Genomic DNA, 26,892 nt, shown 5'->3' with positions numbered 1-26,892 from the left:
GTGCAGGTGTTAAGGGAACCAACTAGGAAAAGTGCCCTCCTAGATCTGTTGCTGGAGAACAGACATGGCAATTGGCGGCCATCTCGGTCATAGTGACCATGAAGTGATTGAGTTTAGAATTTTTGGTGACAGGAGGAAAACTGCCACCAAAATTTCAGCCTTGGATATGGGGAAAGCAGACTTTGGGCTGCTGGGGAACTAGTCAGCAAGGTCCCTTGGGAAACTGCTTTTGAAGGCATTTGTGTCCATCAGTGTGGTCAATCTTTAAGGACTGCCTCCTAAAAGGACAAGATCAGGCAATTCCAAAATATCAGAAGTCAAGCAGATGGTGCAGAAGGCCGGCCTGGCTGACCAGGGATCTTCTACTGGAGCTTAGGCGAAAAAAGAAATTGTACGGCTGCTGGAAGGAGGGTGAGGTGATGAGGAAGGAATACAGGGATGCTGTACATGTTTGCAGGAGAAAATTTGTGTGGCCAGAGCCCAACTAGAATTGAAGCTGGCCATGTCTGTGGGAGACAATAAAAAAGGTTTTTTTTATATATGTGAACAGAAAAAGGAGAACCAAAGAAAATATAGGTCCACTACTTGATGGGGAAGGTCTCCTCACAGACAATGACATAGGCAAAGCAGAGACATTTAATGCCTTCTTTGCCTCTGTCTTCAACCCTGATGATGGGCTTCAGGACCCAGGCAGGGTGCCCTGAGCTGGAGGACCACGACGGTGGGAATGACAAATTCCCAACAGACCCTGAACGTGTGTGCAATTTGCTGCTCCACCTGGATCCATACAAGTCCATGGGTGCAGGTGGGATTCATCCCAGGGTGCTTGAAGTGCTGGCTGACGTCATTGTGAGACCTCTCTCAATTATTTTTCAATGTTCTTGGGAATCTGGAGAGGTCCCTGTAGACTGGAAGCTGGCAAATGTTGTGCAAAGTTTCAGGAAGGGTAAGAAAGAAGACCCTAGCAATTACAGGCCTGTCAGTCTCACGTCAGTGCCTGGTAAAATTATGGAGAAGATGATCCTTGCAGTTATTGAAGTGCACCTGGGGGACGATGCAGTCATTGGTCCCAGCCAACATGGGTTCATGAGGGGTAGGTGCTGCCTATCAAATTTCATTTCCTTTTATGATAAGATCACCCATCTAGTCGATCAAGGGAAACCAGCTGATGTGATCTTTTTGGACTTCAGCAAAGCTTTTGACACGGTTTCCCATAGGATCCTACTGGATAGAACGTCCAGCATACAACTTAACAAAAACATTAAACGATAGGTGAGCAATTGGCTGACAGGCAGGGCTCAAAGGGTTGTGGTAAATGGGGCCACATCAGGCCGGCAGATGGTCACTAGCGGGGTCCCTTTTAGGCTCCATTTTAGGGCCAGTCCTCTGGAATGTTTTTATAAATGATTTGGATGTAGGACTAGAAGGTGTTTGGAGCAAATTTGCCTACAACACCAAACTTGGAGGAATTGTGGACTCTGATAAGGGTGGAAAGGCCTTGCAGAGAGATCTGGACAGATTGGAGAGCTGGGCGATCACCACCCACATGAAAATTAACAAGAACAAGTGCCGGGTCCTACACCTGGGACGGGGCAACCCTGGCTATACGCATAGACTGGACAACGAGACACTGGAGAGCAGCCCCTCAGAGAGGGATCTAGGGGTTGTGGTTGACAGCAAGTTGAATATGAGCCAGCAGTGTGCCCTGGCAGCCAGGAGGGTCAACCATATCCTCAGGTGCATCAAGCACCACATTGCTAGTCGGTCAAGGGAGGTGATTGTCCCACTCTACTCTGCGCTAGTGTGGCCTCACCTTGAGTACTACGTGTAGTTCTGGGCACCACAGCACAAAAAGGACATTCAACTATCGGAGAGTATCCAGAGGAGGGTGATGAAGATGGTGACGAAGATGGGTAAGGGCCTAGAGGGGAAGACATATGAGGAGCAGCTGAGGTCACTGGGCGTGTTCAGCCGGAAGATGAGGAGGCTGAGGGGGGACCTCATTGCAGCCTGTGGTGTAATTGCCTGAAGTAACTAGGAAAATAAAACTAATATTCACATTTTTAAGGAAAAGGTAAAGCAGTGAAGAGGCTTTCAGGGTAGGGCATAACTGCATTACCTGAGCGTTCCCTAGGCTCCCAACCTTAGATGCTCTCGCGCTGGGGAAACTTGGTGTGCTAGCCCTAAGGAACAGCACAGAGCATAGAGTGGAGTGGAGACACCATGGCTAGGCTCTGTAATCAGGTGGGGCCTCGGTTGTTCTTGTGCACAAAGCTGCACTTTTTGCCACCCTGAGCCAAAGAGCTGTCATGTTTTGACAAATGCTGTACCCTAGGTACTTTTTGCTCATTATAATATCATTATAATACCAAAACACACCTCCATCCCGAAAGCTACCTGCCTCCAAGGTGCGACCACCCCTCACTGAGCATGTGCCCTGAATTTCTCGGAGCCTATTACTTTAAATGGAGACGGGAAAACTTTACACCAATCATAACTAAGATATGCTTGACTAGAGCCACTCAAGCTCCACCTAAAAGATAGAAAATAATATAAATTGGCCCAAGAGAGAGGGGATGTTAGGGAAGATACCACCGTCAGGGGAGATACAATCCCGAGGAAATACAACATCCTTAGGACCTCCTGACTCGTGGGACCAGTCGACGGGCTGAGCCTCTCTTCCCCCCCCATTGGGACGCCTTTGGGTGAGATCTGAATACTTGCTTCTAAATCTCTATAGAGTCTTTGATCCTTTTAACGCGTTTATTTCTAGACTGCGCACCTGTAACACCTGTAACACCTGTAACACCTGTAACATCTATAACATCTGTAACACCTGTGTATTTAATACATACTAGCTTGCTTTTGCAGACAGTCACTATCACCGGCAATCCAAAAGAACCTGATTATCTGTTGCTGTAATAAACCATTCTTAATTGCATTGGGATAGCTCTCATTAAGTGTAACTAGGGTGAGGGTGGTTATCCATGATAGTTCAGTGTTCTGAATCCAACCAGACCCCCAGACCGTTAATGCGTTGATGGTGAATGTCTGACTGGACCCCCAGACGGTTAATGTGGTTTTGGTGAATGTCCGACTGGTTCAGTACCCTGAATCTGACCGGGCCTGTAACGGTTAATCAGCTACACCCCTTAACGCGACACAGCCTACAACTTCCTCGTGACAGGGAGTGGAGAGACATGTGACCTATTCTCCTTAATCACCAGTGATAGGACCCACGGGAACGGTGTTAAGCTGAGGCAGGGGAGGCTTAGGCTGGACATCACGAAGAGGTTCTTCACCGGGAGGGTGGTCACACACTGGAAAAGGCTCCCCAGTGAAGCAGTCACTGCACCAAGCCTCTCTGAATTTATGATGAAATTGGACTGTGCACTTAGTCACATAGTCTAAATTTTTGGATAGACCTGTGCGGTGCCAGGAGTTGGACTTGATCATCCTAATGGGTCCCTTCCAACTCTGAATATTCTATGATTCTATGCAGGCACAAGTAAAGTATGGATCCCTCCAGCAGCTGGATCTAGAACCTCTGTCTAGCCAGGAGCTTGCCCCACGATCTCTTCCCATTCCCTAAACACATAAACTGTAACAAGTCTCTCCTGTACAGAACCACCAAACTTTTGATGCTGGCAGGCAGCAAGCTCCCACCATTTACCTGCCTCCCTCTCCTTCTGTTGATTTTGGTCAGGAGTCCCTTTCTCATTTGTGCCAGCCTCCTGCCACCTTTACTTACTACCTGTGTGTCAGGTTGGATCATTCATGAGCTTGAAGAGTGATGATAGACCAAGGAGCAATCATTTGAAACTTAAAGAAGCATAGGTTTAGATTAGATATGAGGAAGAAATTCTTTCCTTACCAGGGTGGTTGCCCAGAGAACCACCTGTGGATGCCCCATCCCAGAAAGAGCTCAAGGCCAGGTTGGAAGGGGTTTTGAGCAAACTGGTCTGGTGGAAGGTATCCCTGCCTGTGACAGGGTGTTGGAATTGAATGACCTTGAAGGTCTCTTCCAACGCAATCCATTCTATCAGTAGATGCTCAAACATCAACCAACTCCCTGAAGCCCTCCTCTCTGCAGTGACTTATCCCAAACAAATCCTCCAAGCAGGTCCCTCAGCCAGTGAGAGGCCCAAGTCTGCTCACCTCAAGTCCTCTGCATTGCCTTGGTCCCCTCTCTTAACATCCTCAACTCTACCTTCTCACCTCTTTAAAATCCCTGAGCACTTCCTGTTGAGTTCTAAGTATGAGGTCCTGCAGGTCAGCTCACCTCAGTGGCTCCTCAGTCAATTGTGTCAGCCAGATGTCATCAAGGAGCTCCCAAACCCTCCTGGAGGTTTTGTGTAAGGGCATGCAGAAGCAGAGACTCTGCTCCTTCCATGGTATCTGGTCAAGGACCTTTTCCAGGGCACCAAGGGATGCTGATAAGGGAGGCCGTGATGGGAGCCAGACCTGGTCAGTTTTGCCAACTGATAAGGAAAGTGACAGAATGCGGGGATGCTGACTCACACAACGCTGTCTGATTGAAGTGTTCATGCTGTCACAACATGCTGTCCTATGCTGTTGCATGTCTGCATCTGTTTCCCTGCCAGCCTTAGACATCCACTGTGTTTCCCCACTTTGCTCTCACCTGAGCTGCCAGCCCCAGGCAAACACCTCCAGTACAGTGGGGCCTCAGAACGTGGCACTGGGTGTTTACAAAAAGACCAACAAGGTCTGCCTGAAAGGTGAACAAATTATTCTAACAAAGGAAAAAATAATACAAATAAAAAAGAGCATATATTCATCACTTCAAACACTTGAGCTCTGTTTATGACATGGAAGTGTTTTCTCACCATGCCAGAAGGGGAGTTCCTAAGAAGTGTCTGAAATGTATGAGAAATATTGATCCTTCCCTCTCCTTGCGCTACCATTACTGTGTCATGTGTCTGTTCTGATGTGAGTCCAGTCGCTCCCACCTATCAGGTGTTCCCACCTCTTTTTATTAAATGACCATGTCTACGTTTTTTTTTTTTGTTTTGGGAGACTCCCATTGCTCTCCATGGGAAGCCTGTCCCTCTCCATTGCTCTCAGTACCTCTGTGCAGGCAGATCTGTGGGGAAAAGAGATGTGAATTGGTGCAAAGAAGCTGTAACAAGCAGCTGAAGCCTTGAGTGAAGAAGTTTGATGGCAGCAGAAGTTCTGCATGTCCCAGGTGGCTCCTGAGAGAAATGGTGGGGTTGGGGGGGGTGAGGAGCAAGGTTGCCCACCAAGTGTCTGGCCTCAGGGGACTGCTTTTCCAAGCTGACCAGGTCTCCTTAGGTGACCTTCAGGATCAATAGCAATGGGAGAGGTCAGGCAATTGAAATAAATCAATAAAGAATGCCGCTTGAAGAAAAAACTCCCTTATTATCAACTGCCTATTGAAATCTCCCTCATTCACTACCCTGGCCCTGACGTGGAGGAAAACTTGATGTGTTTTATTAAAGCAAACACCAAGGCCTGACACCCAGCCTCTGGGAACAGAGCTTCTGTCCCTCACAATGCTCTTCAAGGGGCAGTGGGATATAGAGTGCATGATGGCAACAAAAAGAGAACGGTACAATACCACTGCACAGGGCTGCAAGACGGCCACATGGTTCCAGTGCCAGGAGCACAATGTGTCATCTCATAGGTCCCAGTGGCAGAGACAAAAGCCATAGCCAAGGGGACAAAGAGCTCTGTTATATCAGGGCCTTCCAGCCCTATCAGTACCCCTGGATATCTCCCCACAGGTTTTCCGAGCCTGTCGCATGCCAGAACCATTTTCCCTTCCGGTTTGTAATAAATGGCTAAGTCCCAAATAGGGTTACAATCAAAGTTTACAATTTATTAAAGGAATAGAGGTAAGCAAACAGTGCAGGGTGCACTGGGAGTCTCTGCTCCACCAAGATGCACAACAGTTACATCAAGCAGCTGATTTTTATGCTCCTAGGCTAATACATAGTCATTACTACTTCTAGAAAAAATAGGGTTAGTATAATTAGTTTCCGGAATCCAAACCCTCCTACTGGAGCATGCGTATCAGTCTCCGGTGGTCCCTCTGGGGGTCTCTGGGGGTCTCTCGTGCTGAAGGCTCATAGTCTTCCTCCCTCTTGTCCTTCTCCTTTGTCCAACTTGGCTGTATGTCAGAGACTTGAGCAGCATCTCTGTGCAGAAAATGGTAAGTCCCTTGCCTAGGTGGACACACTCCTCCTAGAGCATCCCAATGTGGACATGACCATATCTGTATTTAGCACTGCCGGCTCGTATGGCATCCCTGATTGTGCCCAGGTTCTTTTCATCCTGGTTGCTCTTTCTGTGGTCTGATCCAAGCTTGCTATGATATATAGGGTAGTTCTGACCCTGATGCAGAACATCACAAGATGGGAAGGACAGGCTCTCTTCTCCTTGGAAAACAGAATGAGATGCATTCACCAAATCCCAGAGTTTCACAAGGTCCTCTGCAAGGAAAACTTCCCCCTCATGGATGAGTCTCAGGTCAGGAACAACAGAAAGAAACTGGGCATCCTGAAGTGCGTGGGCCCTGATGGGATTCCCCTGTGAGTTTTGAGTGTGGTGGAGGAGCTCTTTCCCCAGCTCAGCTGTAGTTGAAGGTTCCCTCCTGTTATATCATCGCTCTCTTAATGTGCAAAAGACGTAACAGGTGAGTATGAAAAGACACTCCCTGATTTTGTCTAGGACCCTGCAACCTACATCACAGGTTAATCTGAGAAATACCAGAATAGCACATTCTGGAAGGTACTGGAACACATCCTGGTCATGGAGGTCATGTTCAAGCATGCGGAGGATAAGGTGATGAGGGGTAGTCAGCATGGATTCCCTAAGCGGAAATCATGCTTAAGCAATTGGATAGCCTATGCTGCGATGACTAGCTGGGTAGATGAGGGGAGAGCACTGGATGTAGTATATCTTGACTTCAGAAAGGCTTTGACACTGTTTTCCATGAGATCCTCATGGAGAAGCTCAGGAAGCGTGGCCTAGATGAATGGACAGGGAGGTAGATTGATAATTGGGTGGGTGGCAGAGCTCAGAGTGTTGTGCTCAGTGCTGCGGAGTCTTGTTGGAGGCCTGTAGCTACCGGTGTCCCCCAGGGGTAAGTACTGGGTCCAGTCTTGTTCAACTTACTCATCAATGACCTCCTTTTCTTTTGGCTCTATATCAAGATCTGCCTTTGCCGGAGCAGCTGTGGTGCCTTCTGAGGGGCTGGGGCTGTGGCAGCTATGCCACAAGCTCTACCACAGCCTGTGACAAGGTAACCATGAGCATGGTGGCCATGAGCTCTGCCTGCCTTACTCCTGCCGTGCTCCATCAGCTGGCTGCAACAGAGGGGGCCCACAGCCAGCCCTTCACTGGGCTCTGCCACCTGACTCTCCAGCGCCATCACTGCTGCCTTGGGGTGCTCTGTGATGCACTGGGTGACCTCACAAGGCCTGTTGGCCAGCACATCTACTGCAGGGCATCCAGGCCACACAGCGACACGGACCTCACCACTGCCCTTCCAGCCTCGTCCCCTCCCCTCAGTCCTGGCCTTTTCTCTGCTGTTAGGAGTGGCCTTGGGAGGTGCTTTCTGGCTTCTCCTCGCCTCCTGCCAGCTGCTGCCCCCACTCAGCCTGCAGGCACAAACGTGGCCCCACACCAACAGCACCACTTGTGCTGCCTTTTCTGCCTCGCCTTGTCCTCTCCCTCAACTCCTAGTCTCTGCCAGGCCCCTTGTTCCACACCCCAATGCATCTCTTTCCTGTCATCACCCTCTCCCCTGCCCAGCGGGTTGGCAGAGCAAGGGCAGGACGCAGTACAGTTAGGCCCTCTAGTGCCCATGCAGAATGCTTGTGTCAAAGTGAGAGCTGAGACTGGGCTCTGTGGTGTGGAGGAGGTGCCATGGGTAAGAGGTGAGGTTAAACAGCAGCTTTGCAAGGGGGGTTCTCCTTCTTGGTATGGCAAGAGAGGCTTCTGTAGTGCCCATGCAGAATGCTCAAGCCTGTCCAGGTCCCTATGGATGGCATCCCTTCTCTCCCACATGTCAACTGCACCACCCAGGTTGGCATCATCAGCAAACTCACTGAGACTGCACTCAGTCACACTGTCCATGTCACTGACAAATGTTGTAGCACCAATGCTATAAGCCCATCATGGAAGGCCACCGGATTTGACATCCACCATCTGTCTTTAGTGAAGCCATGTTGTCTGTCACCAACAGCCACCAGTTGGCTGTCAGCACTCGTCCTGAAAGGCAGGGTAGTGTGAAATGGCAGAGGGGTACTTGCAATGAACCTGTGCAAGGAGTGTGAGAGAAATCTCACAGGAACACTGGGGGTTGTTTCTAGAGACCCAGCCAGAGAAATGTCAGGGCTCTGTAAGATGCCCACATCTGAGCTGGCCTCATGCACTGCTCATACACACGGTTTTCGGAGACACGAGTCCCTGTCTTCCACACACAGGCAGTGCACTGCAGTACTTGCAGTGTCCCTCTGGCTCCTGCAGCCACTGCCAGAGGCTGGGAGACACTTCAGCCCTGCGGTGCATTGCCCTGCTCTGCCCTCTTCTGAGATGTCCCAAGGCATGAAGAAAGGGCACAGGGAGCTCGCGGGTTCAAGGAAGCACATCTCAGAGCTGCATTCAGGTCTTGTATTTTGGACTAGATGGTCTTTGAAGGTGCCTTCCCCCTGAACTATTCTTTGCTATTCAGGCAGTTGCTCCATAGCTGTTCCACTAGAAAGAAGGGACCTGAAGACACTGTCTGCCCACTGCCTTTCATGATCCCCCTAGAGACAGCAGATGGCCTTTGTGTTTGCTCCTGTACCTCTCACCATTAACATATGAATTGCCTGCTGACAGCAGCAGCAAAGGGTTTCTGTTCCCGTGTCTCCCCTGCACGTGGAGAAGGCCCTTCTCTTCTCCCGGGACATCCCATCTCCCAGGGAACCTGTCTCAGGTGAGCACATCTGTGCTGGCCTGGCTGGCCATTGCTGCAGCCTTTTGCCATGCTCCCCACAACCCAGCTGGTGGTGCTGTTCTGCAGAACGAGCGGGTTGTGGTGCCCGGGGCAGGGGGAGCTCTCTGCAGGGCCATGCTGGACAGGGTGAGGGGCAGAGCCAGCTGGTGGGGGCCCTGCCACTGACCGCCTCCCACAGTTGCTCTTCTGTGGCCCTGGGGGACTCAGAGATGCCCGGCCTGGCAGAGCGAGGAGCCTCTTTGTACTCTATTCCTTGGGCACGTTTGGATCTGACAGCAGCTCTGAAAGTGGACGTGAGCTTTCAGTTGTGGCCCTTTTAGGATGGAAATGCTGTTGTGGAGGCCAGCTGTGTCACCCAAGTGCCCACTGCCTGTCCCTGCCTGCGGTCCCAGCATAGCCACACAGCAGCACTGGCACCAAGCTCCAGCAGCAGCCAGGCCTTACACCACCAGCAGGGCTCAGAAGGAGAGGGTGGCAGTGGCAAGAGAGCAGCTCTGCATGGACCAGGTGCTCCCTGGCCGTGCTGCTGGGCCTGACTATTTCCGCCCCCCCACCTCTGCACACGGACACTGCCTGTGCAGAACAAGAAAATGTCTCAGAGGAAAGATATAAGACGGAAAGGCACCTTAATTTGTTTAAATACAAAAGCAAAATGAAGAATTTCTTTGTGGTCTAATATTCTAAGAACATAACTGGGAACAAAACATTAAGCATAAGATCATAGAAAACACAAGAAGAACACAACAAGATAAAAAGAGAGCACAGGCTTGGCTGCAAACCAAGGAGTAGCAAGAGTAGCCTTTTGAGTCATTTGTGAAAAAACAGTCAGAGAGATATGACCTACGAAATATACACACTCTTAATTTTCCGCACGGCATCCATGAGCTCCTGGTTCCTCATGCTGTAGATGAGGGGGTTCAACGCTGGAGGCACCACCAAGTACAGAAAAGCCAGAACAAGATCGAGGGAAGGGGAGGAGATGGAGGGGGGCTTCAGGTGGGCAAACGTGACAGTGCTGAGAAACAGTGAGACCACGGCCAGGTGAGGGAGGCACGTGGAAAAGGCTTTGTGCCGTCCCTGCTGGGAGGGGATCCTCAGCACGGCCCTGAAGATCTGCACATAGGACAGAGCCACAAAAACAAAACACCCACACAAAAGAAAAGCACTAACAGTAGTCATTCGAACTTCCCTTAGGTAGGAGTCTGAGCAGGAGAGCTTGAGGATCTGGGGGATTTCACAGAAGAACTGGTGCAGGGCATTGCCACGGCCAAGGGATAATGAAAATGTACTGGCAGTGTGCAGCACGGCGTGAAGAAGGCCACTGCCCCAGGCAGCTGCTGCCATGGTGGCACAGGCTCTGCTGCTCAGGAGGATCCCATAGTGTAGGGGCTTGCAGATGGCAATGTAGCGGTCATAGGCCATGACGGTGAGAAGGGAAATCTCTGATGAATAGAAAAAGAATACGAGAAAGACCTGTGCAGCACATCCTGCATAGGAAATGGTCCTCTTGCCCCAGAGAAAATTTGCCATGGCTTTGGGGAGTGATGTGGAGATGCCTCCCAGGTCGAGGAGGGCAAGGTTGAGGAGGAAGAAGTACATGGGGGTGTGGAGGTGGTGGTCATAGGCTACAGCGGTGAGGATGAGGCCATTGCCTAGGAGGGCAGCCAGGTAGAAGCCCAGGAAGAGCCAGAATTGTAAGAGCTGCAGCTCCCGTGTGTCTGCGAATGCCAGGAGGAGAAACTCAGTGATGGAACTGCTGTTACACATTTACTGCCTCTGAGAAAGGGAGCCTGTCCAAAAGAAGAAATGACAGTGCAAAATTTAAGGACTTTGACTAAAATCCATTGCATGTCTCAACAAACACCACACAAAAACATACTGCCTCATTCATTTCAGGAAGAGCTTTCTGCAGCTGCTTGGCTTACCTCTGGTTGGTGTTCCGAGGTTGCCGCAACAAGCAGAGGGGTCTGCTATGGGCTCTGCAGCAGTCAGTCCTGGTCTACAGCAACAGGTAAAGGAATCTGGACTGATCAGAGAGGTCCACTGGCCAGTGACGTCTCCCCAGTGTCAGGCCATGAGGAGAAGGTCAAATAATTCCTCAAGAAACAACAAAGGTGATGTTGGTACTGTCTGTAGGCTGAGGCATATGAAGGGATTTTGTGAGCTGCCTCATGGACATGCAGCAATGCTCAAGGAGCCTTAGTGTCTAATACTGATGTTATTTCTCCATTACCATCAGACTGCTCCAGCACATGGGCAGGAGAATAGAAGGCATGTAAAAACTGCATTGCTGTCAGGTAGCTGTTGCCTTGCAATTCTGCTGGCAGTGGGTGGTGTGGCAGTTCTGCTTCAGCTTGGGGTGGTGTGGGGCTGTGAGCAGCCTGCCCCAGGCAGCAGCCTCTGGGCATTGAAAGGACCCTGCTCTGCACCACAGCCCTGGGCACACCCGCCTGCAGCTCTGTCTTCACAGCCTGCAGCCAGGCCCAGGAGAGAGAAGTCCTTGGGCCCTGCATGCTGACACTGCAGAACTCAAACCCTGCATGCCCCTCCAATACCAAGTTTCCTCCTGACAGCTCCCATCAGCTGAGGGCTGTGCCAGCTCCAGGAGAGCCTGGCAGGGTGCACAGTGGCATTGCCCTGCACCCAGAGACTTACTGTGGGGAGGTGGTTTGGACCGTTTCTCCCCCCGTAACCTCTCCTCTCCCTTCCCATCCCAGGCTACCATGAACCACTCTTCCCCTTCTCTCCTCTCCCTATGTCAGCTGCAGACAGTGTCCCCAGCCCTGCTGCACCTTGCAGAGGAGCTGCTCCTGGATAGAGCTGTCACTCGGCAGTGCTGTCCGCTTGCCAGGAGCTCCTTCCCTCCATCCCAGGAGCCCAGCCCAGCTCAGCTGCACACTTCAAGACCAAGGCACTATAATGGCCCCTCTGGTGGGTCTGGGCAGAGCCCGCAAGCCTCAAACACTGAGAGGAAATGGAAGACATTGCTCAAGAAGTCCTAGTCTGATGCAAACTGCAAAGACTAGCAGCACTAATGTGTCCCACTGAGGGACATTACAGACAAAGCCTCCCCAGGGACTCGTTAGAGAAGAAAACTGCAGGCAGTGATGAAGGGGAGACGAAGACCAAGGAAAGGTGGCCCTGAGGCTTAGGAAACCTTGATGTGTTGAGGTTGGCAATGCCAAGTACAAAGCCACAGGTGGTCATCTCCTAGGCTCTTGGAAGGGGATAAGGAGGCATTGAGACCCTAATGCTCTAAGGATGACGTGCCTCCTCATAGGCATCACTGAGAGAGACAAGAGCCAGAGCCCAGCAGACGAAGCTGTTGGCTCTGTAGAGGGCTTTCATCTTGCAAAAGATCCTTGACCATAACCACCACACACTGTCCTATGCTTTTCCATGTCGACACTTGTTTCCATGTAGGACTTAGGCACCCATACTGTTTCTCATCATGTTGTCATCAGAGAACCTTCGTGCCATGACTGATGTCTCCCCATCTGCCCTCAGAAATCTATGAAACACAAAGACACGGGCTGATCCAGACACCCTCTGGGTGATCTCTTGCACCACAGCTCTGCTCTTTGAGTAACATTTCACCTCAGCCCCCATCTCACCACCCACCAATCTGAACTTCATGATATTCTTTCTTTCTCGTGCTCTTTCTTACTAGGAGGAAAAACTCCAGCGCCACTGCAACCACCCCTCAAGCAGTCTCTGCATAGTCCTCTACTGCCCAGAACCTGTACGACACAGGGCCAAAGAAGCCCTCAGCCTGTGCCACACTGCTCCAGAAAGAGCACCGGCAGCACTGAGTCGAGGGCAACAATAACTCCAGTGGTCTGGATGGCTCCCACTGTGCCTAGTGCAGCCCTATAAGGAGCTGGCCTTGCTCCCTGTCAGCATGTCCCACTGGCTCCTATGGTGTCCTCGTAGCACCCAGGCCCTTCTCCTCAGGGTCCCCCCTCAGCTGCTCAAGTCCAACCCTGCCCTGATGGATGCAGGTATTCTGCCCCACGTGCAACACTATCCACTTCTCCTTGCCAACTTCAGGGGGTTTCTGCTGGATGAAGGCTGGAGATTCCCACGGTCCAGCTGCACTGAAGCTCCATTTTGTCACCTGTTCATGGTTGGGTGCAGATGGCTCACCCTAATGGTGATGATTCTCAGATGATAACAGTGTGAGGAGTGTCTGCAATCCACAGGCATTAAGGGAGGTACTTGTTTAGTGGAATTTCTGACCTAGGCAGGAATTACCATGAGAACCGTCTCTGAAACACCCAATGACACTACGAAGCAACCAAAGCCAGAATCAGAGGAAATGAATGCTGGGCTCTTTGTCTGCTAGGGTATTTGACAGGAAATCACAGAATCACAGAATTTTCTAGGTTGGAAGAGACCTCAAGATCATCGAGTCCAACCTCTGACCTAAGATCATGCAATATGGATCCCTCCAGCAGCTTGCCCCACGATCTCCTCCCATTCCCTAAACACATAAACTGTAACAAATCTCTCCTGTACAGAACCACTGAACTTTTGATGCTGGGAGGCAGCAAGCTCCCACCATTTACCTGCCTCCCTCTCCTTCTGTTGAATTTGGTCAGTAGTCCTTTTCTCATTTGTGCCAGCCTCCTGCCACCTTTACTTACTTCCTGTGTGTCAGGTTAGACCATTCATGAGCTTGAAGAGTGATGATAGACCAAGGAGCAATCATTTGAAACTTAAAGAAGCATAGATTTAGATTAGGTATGAGGAAGAAATTCTTTCCTTACCAGGGTGGTTGCCCAGAGAACCACCTGTGGATGCCCCATCCCAGAAAGAGCTCAAGGCCAGGTTGGAAGGGGTTTTGAGCAAACCGGTCTGGTGGAAGATATCCCTGCCTGTGACAGGGTGTTGGAATTGAATGACCTTCAAGGTCATTCACAGGGGACGAGAGTGACCTAGAAGGGGCGGCAGAGAAGAAGTGCTATAGACTGACCATAACCCCCACAGCCTCTCACAATAATTACTGCACTATTTTCTCATCCTTATCTCAACCCTTGAGCCCTTTTCATCGTATTTTACCCCTGTTCCTCTTTGAGGAGGGGGAGTGAGAGAGCAGTTGTGGTGGAGCTCAGCTGCCCACCTGAGTAAAACCACCACAGAGGCTCAGGGGAGACCTTGTTGCTCTCACAACTCCCTCCTAAGAGGTTGCAGCAGGGTGAGGGTGAGTCTTTCTCCCAAGCAAGAAGCAACCGCAGAAGAGGAAATGGCTTCAGGTTTCACCAGGGGAGGTTTGGGGTGGGTATGAGGAAAAAATTCTTCCCCAAAAGGGTTGTTGGGCCTTGAAAGAGGCTGCCCAGGGAAGGAGTTGAGTCACCGTCCCTGTGGCTATGCAAAAGACGTGTAGATGTGGTGCTTGGGACGTGGTGTAGGGGTAGACTAGGCAGGGCTGGGTTAGCGCTTGGACTTGATGACCTCAGAGGTCTTTTCCAGCCTCAGTGATTTGACGATTCTATGGTAATAAGCAGAAGTGCTGAGACACAGAGCTGACCAAGCAAAGATAGAGCCATGGAGAAGGCACAGACCATGAGAAACAATGAAAACTAAGATAAGTTTGACTAGAGTCACTCAAGCTCCACCTAAAAGATAGAAAATAATATAAATTGGCCTAAGAGAGAGGGGATGTTAGGGAAGATACCACTGTCAGGGGAGATACCATCCTGAGGGAATACAACATCCTGAGGACCTCCTGATTCGTGGGACCAGTCGACGGGCTGAGCCTCTCTTCACCCCCTTTCGGCCCCCCTAGGGTGAGATTTGAACACTTGGTTATAAATCTCTCCAGAGTCTTTGTGCCTTTTAACACGTTAATTTCCAGGCTGCGCACCTGTGCCACCTGTGTCACCTGTGTATTTCATGCATGCTAGCTTGCTTTTGCAGACAGTCACTCTCGTCGGCAATCCAAAGAACCTGTGTACCTGTTGCTGTAATAAATTGCACTTGATTGCATTGTTCCTAGTCATGATAGTTCTCATCAAAAGCGTAAGGGTGGTTATACGTTGGTTCTACGTTGGTTATACAGTGGTTAAATGAGTAAGGGTGGTTATATGTTACTGGTGAATCCGTGACTGCAGTAGTTCAGTGCTCTGAATCCAACCAGACCCTTAACGGTTAATCCATTATTGGTGTATCCGAGCAGACCCCTAACGGTTAATGCGTTATTAGTGAATCTGTGATTGTGACAGTTCAGTACCCTGAATCTGAGCTGGCCCATAACAGTTAATCGGCTACACCCCTTAATGTGACACATAGAAGCACCTTTCTGCAGTACCCAAGCATACAAACACCACCCTGGAATGCCCAGGCAACTCTTTGGGACTCCTAAAAATGCCCCTGGGACATCCTAGAATCTCCCATGGTGTCCCAAGCATGTTTCTGGACCACCCAAAGAACATTCCAATACACTTTCCAGGTCCCTGAAGGCCCCAGGTATTTCCCTGCACTAACAAAGCATTACTGCTGGGCACCCAAGCACGAACGTTTTCAGGACCCAAACAGTCCACAGGAGTGGAAAAGCATTTCCAAGGGCACACAGGCATCTCCTTTGGGCACAGAATGGCCTGAGGCACATAATCATCTCTCGGGAGCACACAAGAATATCTTTCAAGCACCCAGGAATTTCCCTCCAGCAATGAAGCACCTCTCTGGAGAAACCATACATCGACCTGGGTCAGCCAAACATCTCTCTTGGTACACAAGCATCTCCCTGGGGAATCCAAGCTCCTTCCTGGAGGAGTCACGGAGCTTCTTGGGGTATACAAGCATTTTCCCACGGCACACAAGCACCGCAAGTGGCACCTAAGCACCTCCCTAGAGGCTGCCAGCACCTGCCTCTGGATCACAAGCTCCTCCCAGGAGAACTCAGACTTCTCACAGGTACATCCAAGCACCTTCCTAAGGCAATCAAGAGCACAACTGGAGCCCTCCAGCAACTCCTTGGAGAACACTAATGGCTCTCTGCAGTACCCAGGCAACTCCTTGGGCACCCAAGTGACCCCTTGCAATTGGGCAGTTTCCTAGAGATTCCAAGGGTATTTCCAAGGTATATAAGCTTCTCCCCAGGGCACATAAGTTCAGGTTAGATGACCACGTTACCTGACTTCAAAACCAGGTTAGATGAGGCCCTGAGCAACCTGTTAAAGTGTGTGGCTTCCTTGTCTGTGGCAGGGGGGTTGGAACTTTATGATACTCCTTTCCCACCTCGGCCATTCTAGGGCTCTATGATTGCATGAGAAGTATATCTCTGGGGCAAAAGAAAAACCTCCCTGTAGAACACAAACTTACCCCCTAGTCACACAAGATTCTCCCCCAGGCAACCAAGCATCTCCCTGCAGCACAGAAGCACCTGTCTGGAACACTCAAGCACCTCATTGGAGTACCCAAGAATCTCCCAACCACGCTCCTACATCTGAGTGGAGAACCCAAGCACCTCCCCAGGGCTCCAAAACACCACCTGGGGCACACAGGTATCTCATTGGAGATGGGAAGCACCTCCCTTGGAACCCCAGAGCTTCTGTAGGGTACAGGAGCCCCTCCCTGGGTCATTCAAGTATGTCCATGGGGCACCCAGTCATCTGCCCAGGGGACGCAAGTATGTTCCTGGAGGATCAATATGTCTCCTATTAGCACTCAAGCCTCTCACTCTGGATGCAATGAAGAATTCTCCCACACCACAAAAACATCTCATTGGAGAAGTTAGGAATCTACATAGAGCACCGAATCATCTCCCTATGGCAGACAAGTACATCCTTCAAGGATCTCTCCTGTTCATCCCAGCACCTCTTTGCATTACCCAAAAGCATCTCCCCTTCGAAAAGAAGCATCTCCTTGGAGGACCCAAGCACCTCCCTGGGAAACAGTAGCATCAACTGTGGGTGCCCAACTGCCTAAAAGGGGCACCCAAGAACATCCTTGTAGCACCCAAGCATCTCCCTAAGGCAAACCAACATTTGGTTCCGGGAGAAACCATCCATTTCCCCGGGACAGCCAAACACCTCCCTGGGCAATGCAGTCACCTCCCTTGATGACCAAGGATCGCCCTGGTGTACCCAAGCATTTTCCCAGGGCATACTAGCATCTCCTCAGGGCATCCAAGCACCTCCCAGGAGCACACAGTCTTCTCTTGAAGGCACAAAAGAACATTCCAAGAGCACCCAAGCATCAATTTGGAGCTACAAAGTGTAACACAAGGGCAGCCAGGCGTGTCCCTGGAGTATCCAGGCATCTCCTTTGTGCACCGTAGCATCTCCTCAAGGGACACAAGCAGCTCCAGGGGCAACCAGGCATCTTTCTAGAGACCCACAGTGCTTCCCTGTGTTCCACAAGCACCTCCCAGGGGGACACAAGCTTGTTCCAGAAAGGCAGTGCTTCTCACCTGAGGAAACATACATCTCCCTGAAGCATCCAAGCATCGTTCTTGAGCACTCAGCAATCTTGTTGGAGCACCCAAGCATCGCAATGGGGCAAAAAAGCACCTGCCTAGGGAACTCAACAACACTCTTGGAGTACTCAACAACATTCTTGGAGAACTCAGGACCCTCCCTGGAGGAGACAAACTGCTCTCTGCAGTACTCAAGTACATATCGGGGCACTCAAGTATCTCCCAGGAGAATAGGAGCATCTTCCTAGATAGCCCAAGGATATTCCCAGAGCACACAAGCACCTCCCTCCCCAGGGCACATAAGCATACCCCTGTTGCACCTAAGGTTCTCCTTTGGTCATTCAGACATCTCCATGGAGGTTCTAAGCATCTTGGAGGAACACGCAAGCTCCTCCCTGGGAACACCACTCATCTTTATGGACGTGCCAAGCATCTCCCCAAGGAATACAACACCTTCCTGGAGCACCCAACTGTCTTGCTCAGGGCAAGCAAGCACCTCCCTTGACACTAAAACATATCCCTGGAGAACCCATGCCTCTTCCCAGAGCAACCAAGGATCTCCCCAGGATACCCAAGCATCTTCCCAGGACATTCAAAAACTTTTATATCACTGCTTGGGCTGAAAGTCTGCAACACCATTTCTGCAGCAAACACTTGGTTCCCATTCTGCTGTGGGGGCTGCTCAAAGCCAGCCCCTGCTCCAACAGCTGCTGAGCTCCAGCCCCTGCTCAGGCTGCAGTGGGACTCTGGCCCTGCTCAGCCTCAGACACCGCTTCAGCCCCTGCTCCACCACACACTCACCTCCCTGTCCTGTCCTGCTCTGCCCTCTGCTGCTGCCTGCTGCCAGGGGCTTCCATCCCCACTGGGGCCTGCCCGCACCCCTGGCCATTTATCCCAACTGGGCTGCCATGTCATGGCCCCACTGTGACACATGGCTGACCCAGCCACCACTGCCCTCCTGCCTATTGTGACACCTGGCTGACACAGCCACCACTGCCCCTCTGACTACTGGGACATCTCAATCACACTGCCACCTCTGCCCTCCTGCCCGCTGGGGCACCACTCAGTACCTACTTCTTTGGACTCAAAGGTTTGTCAGTGACACTTACATTTAAGAGAATTTGACAGATTCTCCCCCAGAAACAATTTCTGGCAAATTCCGTAAAGCTCACCGGTAATGAATACAAAATATTTCTGAAGTTTTAATCATAAGTGGTGGTTTTATTTCTTTGTATTTTTCTTGCCCACATTTAGCAAGTTTTTTCTTTTCTTCTGGAAGTTTGAAGTTACACACAAATGCTTTCCTCTTCCTCTAGCTTGGGAAGTTCTCTTCTAGAAAGATCTTCTATTTCTAGCTGCTTTCTCTACTCTTCTGTTAAAAAGAATCCTCATGGTCTGTGCCTTGTCCATGTCTCTATGTTTGCTTGGTCAGCTCTGTGTCTCAGCACTTCTGCTTATTATCATAGAATCGTCAAATCATTGAGGCTGGAAAAGACCTCTGAGGTCATCAAGTCCAAGCGCTAACCCAGCCCTGCCTAGTCTACCCCTACACCACGTCCCAAGCACCACATCTACACGTCTTTTGCATAGCCACAGGGACGGTGACTCAACTCCTTCCCTGGGCAGCCTCTTTCAAGGCCCAACAACCCTTTTGGGGAAGAATTTTTTCCTCATACCCACCCCAACCTCTCCTGGTGAAACCTGAAACCATTTCCTCTTCTGCGGTTGCTTCTTGCTTGGGAGAAAGACCTACCCCCACCCTGCTGCAACCTCTTAGGAGGGAGTTGTGAGAGCAACAAGGTCTCTCCTGAGCCTCTGTGGTGGTTTTACTCAGGTGGGCAGCTGAGCTCCACCACAACCTCTCTCCCGCTCCTCCTCCTCAAAGAGGAACAGGGGGAAAATACAATGCAAGGGCTCAAGGGTTGAGATAAGGATGAGAAGATAGTGCAGTAATTATTGTGGCAGGCAAAACAGACTCAGCATAGGGAGATAGTAGGATTTATTGCCTATTACTAACAAGCTAGAGAAGCGAGAAACAAAGGAAAGAAACCAAAAGCACCTTCCCCGCCATCCATCTTCTCCCACCTCCTCCCCGCGAGTGGCGCAGGGGAACGGGGGAATGGGGGTTATGGTCAGTCTATAGCGCTTCTGCTCCGCCGCCCCTTCTGGATCTCTCTCGTCCCCTGTGCTGTGGGGTCCCTCCCACAGGATGCAGTCCTTACTGGACTGATCTGGCGTGGGCTTTCCACAGGCGGCAGCTCTTCAAGAACTGCTCCACATATGGGTCTGTATCACGGGGTCCATTCCTCAGGAGAAAACCGCTCCAACCTGGGTCCCCCACGGGCAACAGCTCCTGCCAGATCACCTGCTCCTGCATGGTCTCCTCTCCACGGGCTACAGGTCCAGCCCAGAATCTGCTCCAGCAGGGGTCTTCCACAGGCCACAGCCTCCATTGGTGCAGGTCCACCTGGTCCACCGTGGTCTCCTCCGCGGGCTATAGGATGGAACCCTGCTCCACCATGGTACTCCATGGGCTGCAGGGGGACAGCCTGCTTCACCATGGTCCTCACCACAGGCCACAGGGGACTTCTGCTCAGGCACCTGGAGCATCTCTCCCCCTCCTTCTTCACTGACCTTGGCTGTTCAAGGCTGTTCATCACTCCTCTCACTCTCTCAGCTGCTATGTGGCACAGCGGTCTTTTTTCCTGTCTTAACTATGCTCTCACAGAGGCGCAAAACAACATCGCTTATTGACTCAGCTCTGGTCAGCATTAGGGCACTTACCTAACATGGGGCAGCTTCTAGATTCTTCTCACAGAAGCCACCACTAAGGCCCCCTGTTATCAAAACCTTGCCACATAAACCCACTACGGCCTCGCTTTCTCTAGCCTAAACAACCCCAAGCCAAACTGCTAAGGGCCTTGTTGGCCACCTGAGCACATTCCTGTGTCATAATCATATTGTTCATTTCTTTGCTACCCATTCTCACCCTTATTTCCATTTAAAACTCTTCAATCATACAGCTTTGTGTGAATCAGCATCCCCACGTTCTGTCACTTTCCTTATCAATTGGCACAACTGACCAGGTCTGGCTCCCATCACAGCCTCCCTTATCAGCATCTCTTGGTGCACAGGAAAAGGTCCTTGACCAGATACCATGGAAGGAGCAGACCCTCTGCTTCTGCATGCCCTTACACAAAACCTCCAGGAGGGTTTGGGAGCTCCTTGATGACATCTGGCTGACACAATTGACTGAGGAGCCACTGAGATGAGGTGACCTGCAGGACCTCATACTTAGAACTCAACAGGAAGTGCTCAGGGATTTTAAGGAGGTGAGAAGGTAGAGTTGAGGATGCTAAGAGAGGGGACCAAGGCAATGCAGAGGACTTGAGGTGAGCAGACTTGGGCCTCTCACTGGCTGAGGGACCTGCTTGGAGGATTTGTTTGGGATAAGGCCCTGCAGAGAGGAGGGCTGCAGGGAGCCGGTTGACGTTTGAGCATCTACTGATAGAATGGATTACGTTAGAAGGGACCTTCAAGGTCATTCAATTCCAACACCCTGTCACAGGCAGGGATACCTTCCACCAGACCAGTTTGCTCAAAACCCCTTCCAACCTGGCCTTGAGCTCTTTCTGGGAAGGGGCACCCATAGGTGGTTCTCTGGGCAACCACCCTGGTAGGGAAAGAATTTCTTCCTCATACCTAATCTAAATCTATGCTTCTTATAGTTTCAAATGATTGCTCCTTGGTCTATCATCACTCTTCAAGCTCATGAATGGTCTAACCTGACACACAGGAAGTAAGTAAAGGTGGCAGGAGGCTGGCACAAATGAGAAAGGGACTCCTGACCAAAATCAACAGAAGGAGAGGGAGGCAGGTAAATGGTGGGAGCTTGCTGCCTGCCAGCATCAAAAGTTTGGTGGTTCTGTACAGGAGAGACTTGTTACAGTTTATGTGTTTAGGGAATGGGAGGAGATCGTGGGGCAAGCTCCTGGCTAGACAGAGGTTCCAGGTCCAGCTGATGAAGGGATCCATATTGCTTGATTTCCTGTCAAATACCCTAGCAGACAAAGAGCCCAGCATTCATTTCCTCTGATTCTGGCTTTGGTTGCTTTGTAGTGTCATTGGGTGTTTCAGAGATGGTTCTCATGGTAATTCCTGCCTAGGTCAGAAATTCCACTAAACAAGTACCTCCCTTAATGCCTGTGGATTGCAGACACTCCTCACACTGTTATCGTATGAGAATCACCACCATTAGGGTGAGCCATCTGCACCCAACCATGAACAGGTGACAAAATGGAGGTTCAGCGCAGCTGGACCGTGGGAATCTCCAGCCTTCATCCAGCAGAAAACCCCTGAAGTTGGCAAGAACAGATGGCCAGTGCTGCATGTGGGACAGAATACCTGCATCCATCGGGGCAGGGTTGGACATGAGCAGCTGAGGGGGGACCCTGAGGAGAAGGGCCTGGGTGCTACGAGGACACCATAGGAGCCAGTGGGACATGCTGACAGGGAGCAAGGCCAGCTCCTTACGGGGCTGCACTAGAGGCAGTGGGGGCCATCCAGACCACTGGAGTTATTGTTGCCCTCGACTCAGTGCTGCCGGTGCTCTTTCTGGAGCAGTGTGGCACAGGCTGAGGGCTTCTTTGGCCCTGTGTCGTACAGGTTCTGGGCAGTAGAGGAGTATGCAGAGACTGCTTGAGGGGTGGTTGCAGTGACGCTGGAGTTTTTCCTCCTAGTAAGAAAGAGCATGAGAAAGAAAGAATATCATGAAGTTCATGTTGGTGGGTGGTGAGATGGGGGCTGAGGTGAAATGTTACTCAAAGAGCAGAGCTGTGGTGCAAGAGATCACCCAGAGGGTGTCTGGATCAGCCCGTGTCTTTGTGTTTCATACATTTCTGAGGGCAGATGGGGAGACATCAGTCAAGGCACGAAGGTTCTCTGATGACAACAAGATGAGAAACAGGACGGGTGCCTAAGCCGTACACGGAAACAAGTGTTGACATGGAACAGCATAGGACAGTGTGTGATGGTTATGGTCAAGGATCTTTTGCAAGATGAAAGCCCTCTACAGAGCCAACAGCTTCGTCTGCTGGGCTCTGGCTCTTGTCTCTCTCAGTGATGCCTATGAGGAGGCACGTCATCCTTAGTGCATTAGGGTCTCAATGCCTCCTTATCTCTTTCCAAGAGCCTAGGAGATGACCACCTGTGGCTTTGTACTTGGCATTGTCAAAGAAACCTTGACACATCAAGGTTTCCTAAGCCTCAGGGCCACCTTTCCTTGGCCTTCATCTCCCCTTCATCACTGCCTGCAGTTTTCTTCTCTAACGAGTCCCTGGGGAGGCTTTGTCTGTAATGTCCCTCAGTGGGACCCATTAGTTCTGCTAGTCTTTGCAGTTTGCATCACACAAGGACTACTTGAGCAATGTCTTCCATTTCCTCTCAGTGTCTGAGGCTCGCGGGCTCTGCCCCGACCCACCAGAGGTGCCATTATAGTGCCTTGGTCTTGAAGTGCGCTGCTGAGCTGGACTGGGCTCCTGGGATGGAGGGAAGGAGCTCCTGGCAAGCGGACAGCACTGCAGAGAGGCAGCTCTACCCAGGAGCAGCTCCTCTGCAAGGTGCAGCAGGGCTGGGGACACTGCCTGCAGCTGACATGGGGAGAGGAGTGAAGGGGAAGAGTGGTTCGTGGTAGCCTGGGATGGGAAGGGAGAGGAGAGGTTACGGGGGGAGAAATGGTCCAAGCCACCTCCCCACAGTAAGTCTCTTGGTGCAGGGCAATGCCACTGTGCACCCTGCCAGGCTCTCCTGGTGCTGGCACAGCCCTCAGCTGATGGGAGCTGTCAGGAGGAAACTTGGTGTTGGAGTTGTAGGGCATGAAGGGCTTGTGTGCTGCTGGGCCCGAGGGCTCCCTTCTCTTGGGGCCAGTTTCAGGCTGTGAAGCCAGGGGTCCAGGCAGGTGTGCCCAGGGCTGTGGTGTAGAACAGGGTCCCTGCTGTGCTTTGGGGGAATGTGTGCCAGGGAAAGGCCACTGCTGCCTGCCAGGCTCAGCACTCAGCCTGCCTGTGGAGCTGCCCAGGGCCTGTGGGGAGAAGCTGTGAATGGAAGGAACCCCCCAGGCAGACCAGGGCAGGGTAAGGCAGGGCAGGGCAGGGCAGGGTCCTGTCGATGCCCAGAGGCTGCTGCCTGGGGCAGGCTGCTCACAGCCCCACACCACCATAAGCTGAAGCAGAACTGCCACACCACCCACTGCCAGCAGAATTGCAAGGCAACAGCTACCTGACGGCAATGCAGTTTTTACATGCCTTCTATTCTCCTGCCCATGTGCTGGAGCAGTCTGATGGTAATGGAGAAATAACATCAGTATTAGACACTAAGGCTCCTTGAGCATTGCTGCATGTCCATGAGGCAGCTCACAAAATCCCTTCATATGCCTCAGCCTACAGACAGTACCAACATCACCTTTGTTGTTTCTTGAGGAATTATTTGACCTTCTCCTCATGGCCTGACATTGGGGAGACGTCACTGGCCAGTGGACCTCTCTGATCAGTCCAGATTCCTTTACCTGTTGCTGTAGACCAGGACTGACTGCTGCAGAGCCCATAGCAGACCCCTCTGCTTGTTGCGGCAACCTCGGAACACCAACCAGAGGTAAGCCAAGCAGCTGCAGAAAGCTCTTCCTGAAATGAATGAGGCAGTATGTTTTTGTGTGGCGTTTGTTGAGACATGCAATGGATTTTAGTCAAAGTCCTTAAATTTTGCACTGTCATTTCTTCTTTTGGACAGGCTCCATTGCTCAGAGGCAGTAAATGTGTAACAGCAGCTCCATCACCGAGTTTCTCCTCCTGGCATTCGCAGACATACGGGAGCTGCAGCTCTTACAATTCTGGCTCTTCCTGGGCATCTATCTGGCTGCCCTCCTAGGCAATGGCCTCATCCTCACCGCTGTAGCCTGTGACCACCGCCTCCACACCCCCATGTACTTCTTCCTCCTCAACCTTGCCCTCCTCGACCTGGGAGGCATCTCCGCATCTGTTCTTAAAGCCATGGACAATTTTCTCTGGGGCAAGAGGACCATTTCCTATGCAGGATGTGCTGCACAGGTCTTTCTCGTATTCTTTTTCTATTCATCAGAGATTTCCCTTCTCACCATCATGGCCTATGACCGCTACATTGCCATCTGCAAGCCCCTGCACTATGGGACCTTCCTGAGCAGCAGAGCCTGTGCCACTATGGCAGCAGGTGCCTGGGGCAGTGGCCTTCTTCACGCCGTGCTGCACACTGCCAATACATTTTCATTACCCCTTGGCCGTGGCAATGCCCTGCACCAGTTCTTGTGTGAAATCCCCCAGATCCTCAAGCTCTCCTGCTCAGACTCCTACCTAAGGGAAGTTCGAATGACTACTGTCAGTGCTTTTCTTGTGTGTGGGTGCTTTGCTTTTGTGGCTCTGTCCTATGTGCAGATCTTCAGGGCCGTGCTGAGGATCCCCTCCCAGCAGGGACGGCACAAAGCCTTTTCCACGTGCCTCCCTCACCTGGCTGTGGTCTCTCTGAATGTCAGCACAGTCATATTTGCCCACCTGAAGCCCCCCTCCATCTCCTCTCCTTCCCTCGATCTTGTTCTGGCTTTTCTGTATTTGGTGGTGCCTCCAGCGTTGAACCCCCTCATCTACAGCATGAGGAACCAGGAGCTCAAGGATGCCGTGCGGAAAATTAAGACTGTGTTTATTTCATAGGTCATATCTCTCTGACTGTTTTTTCACAAATGACTCAAAAGGCTACTCTTGCTACTCCTTGGTTTGCAGCCAAGCCTGACCTCTGTTTTTGTGTTGTTGTGTTCTTCTTGTGTTTTCTATGATCTTATGCTTAATGTTTTCTCCCAGTTTTGTTCTTAGAATATTAGACCACAAAGAAATTCTTCATTTTGCTTTTGTATTTAAACAAGTTAAACTGCCTTTTGGTCTTATATCCTTCCTCTGAGACATTTTCTTGTTCTGCACAGGCAGTGTCCGTGTGCAGAGGTGGGGGGGGGGAAAGAGTCAGGCCCAGCAGCACGGCCAGGGAGCACCTGGTCCATGCAGAGCTGCTCTCTTGCCACTGCCACCCTCTCCTTCTGAGCCCTGCTGGTGGTGTAAGGCCTGGCTGCTCCTGGAGCTTGGTGCCAGTGCTGCTGTGTGGCTATGCTGGGACTGCAAGCAGGGCCAGGCAGTGGGCACTTGGGTGACACAGCTGGCCTCCACAACAGCATTTCCATCCTAAAAGGGCCACAACTGAAAGCTCACGTCCACTTTCAGAGCTGCTGTCAGATCCAAACGTGCCCAAGGAAGAGAATCCAAAGAGGCTCCTCGCTCTGCCAGGTCAGGCATCTCTGAGTCCCCCAGGGCCACAGAAGAGCCACTGTGGGAGGCGGTCAGTGGCAGGGCCCCATCCAGCTGGCTCTGCCCCTCACCCTGTCCAGCATGGCCCTGCAGAGAGCTCCCCCTGCCCCGGGCACCACAACCCCCTTGCTCTGCAGAACAGCACCACCAGCTGGGTTGTGGGGAGCATGGCAAAAGGCTGCAGCAATGGCCAGCCAGGCCAGCACAGATGTGCTCACCTGAGAGAGGTTCCCTGGGAGATGGGATGTCCCGGGAGAAGAGAAGGGCCTTCTCCACGTGCAGGGGAGACACGGAAACAGAAACCCTTTGCTGCTGCTGCCAGTAGGCAATTCACATGTTCATGGTGAGAGGTACAGAAGCAAACACAAAGGCCATCTGCTATCTCTAGGGGGGTCATGAAAGGCAGTGGGCAGACAGTGTCTTCAGGTCCCTTCTTTCTAGTGGAACAGCTATGGAGCAACTGCCTGAATAGCAAAGAATAGTTCAGGGGGATGTCACCTTCAAAGACCATCTAGTCCAAAATACAAGACCTGAATGCAGCTCTGAGATGTGCTTCCTTGAACCCGCGAGCTCCCTGTGCCCTTTCTTCATGCCTTGGGACATCTCAGAAGAGGGCAGAGCAGGGCAATGCACCGCAGGGCTGAAGTGTCTCCCAGCCTCTGGCAGTGGCTGCAGGAGCCAGAGGGACACTGCAAGTGCTGCAGTGCGCTGCCTGTGTGTGCAAGACAGGTACTCGTGTCTCCGTAAACCGTGTGTATGAGCAGTGCACGAGGCCAGCTCAGATGTGGGCATCTTACAGAGCCCTGATATTTCTCTGGCTGGGTCTCTAGAAACAACCCCCAGTGTTCCTGTGAGATTTCTCTCACGCTCCTTGCACAGGTTCATTGCAAGTACCCCTCTGCCATTTCACACTACCCTGCCTTTCAGGACGAGTGCTGACAGCCAACTGGTGGCTGTTGGTGACAGACAACATGGCTTCACTAAAGACAGATGTTGGATGTCAAATCCAGTGGCCTTCCATGATGGGCTTATAGCATTGGTGCTACAACATTTGTCAGTGACATGGACAGTGTGACTGAACGCAGTCTCATTGAGTTTGCTGATGACGCCAA

General features: G+C 51.4%; 2 protein-coding genes across 2 annotated transcripts; one reads left to right on the top strand and one right to left on the bottom strand.

Annotated features, from left to right (window-relative positions):
* Positions 1-1,860: 1,860 nt before the first annotated feature.
* On the bottom strand, positions 1,861-10,753 carry LOC309889231 (olfactory receptor 14C36-like; the record flags this gene model as incomplete). Its single annotated transcript, XM_082781992.1, has 2 exons — positions 1,861-1,921; positions 9,831-10,753. The coding sequence occupies 2 exons, from the start codon at positions 10,751-10,753 to the stop codon at positions 1,861-1,863; spliced, it is 984 nt and encodes a 327-aa protein (XP_082638118.1).
* Positions 10,754-24,211: 13,458 nt separating this feature from the next.
* Positions 24,212-25,138, top strand: LOC309889230 (olfactory receptor 14C36-like; the record flags this gene model as incomplete). Its single annotated transcript, XM_082781991.1, has 1 exon — positions 24,212-25,138. The coding sequence occupies one exon, from the start codon at positions 24,212-24,214 to the stop codon at positions 25,136-25,138; it is 927 nt and encodes a 308-aa protein (XP_082638117.1).
* Positions 25,139-26,892: the final 1,754 nt, after the last annotated feature.

This window comes from Aythya marila, assembly GCF_965140915.1.
Source record: "Aythya marila genome assembly, chromosome: 33".
Lineage (NCBI taxonomy): Eukaryota > Metazoa > Chordata > Aves > Anseriformes > Anatidae > Aythya > Aythya marila.
The sequence above is the reverse complement of the archived record's forward strand: the minus strand, read 5'-3'. Positions and strand labels throughout refer to the sequence as shown.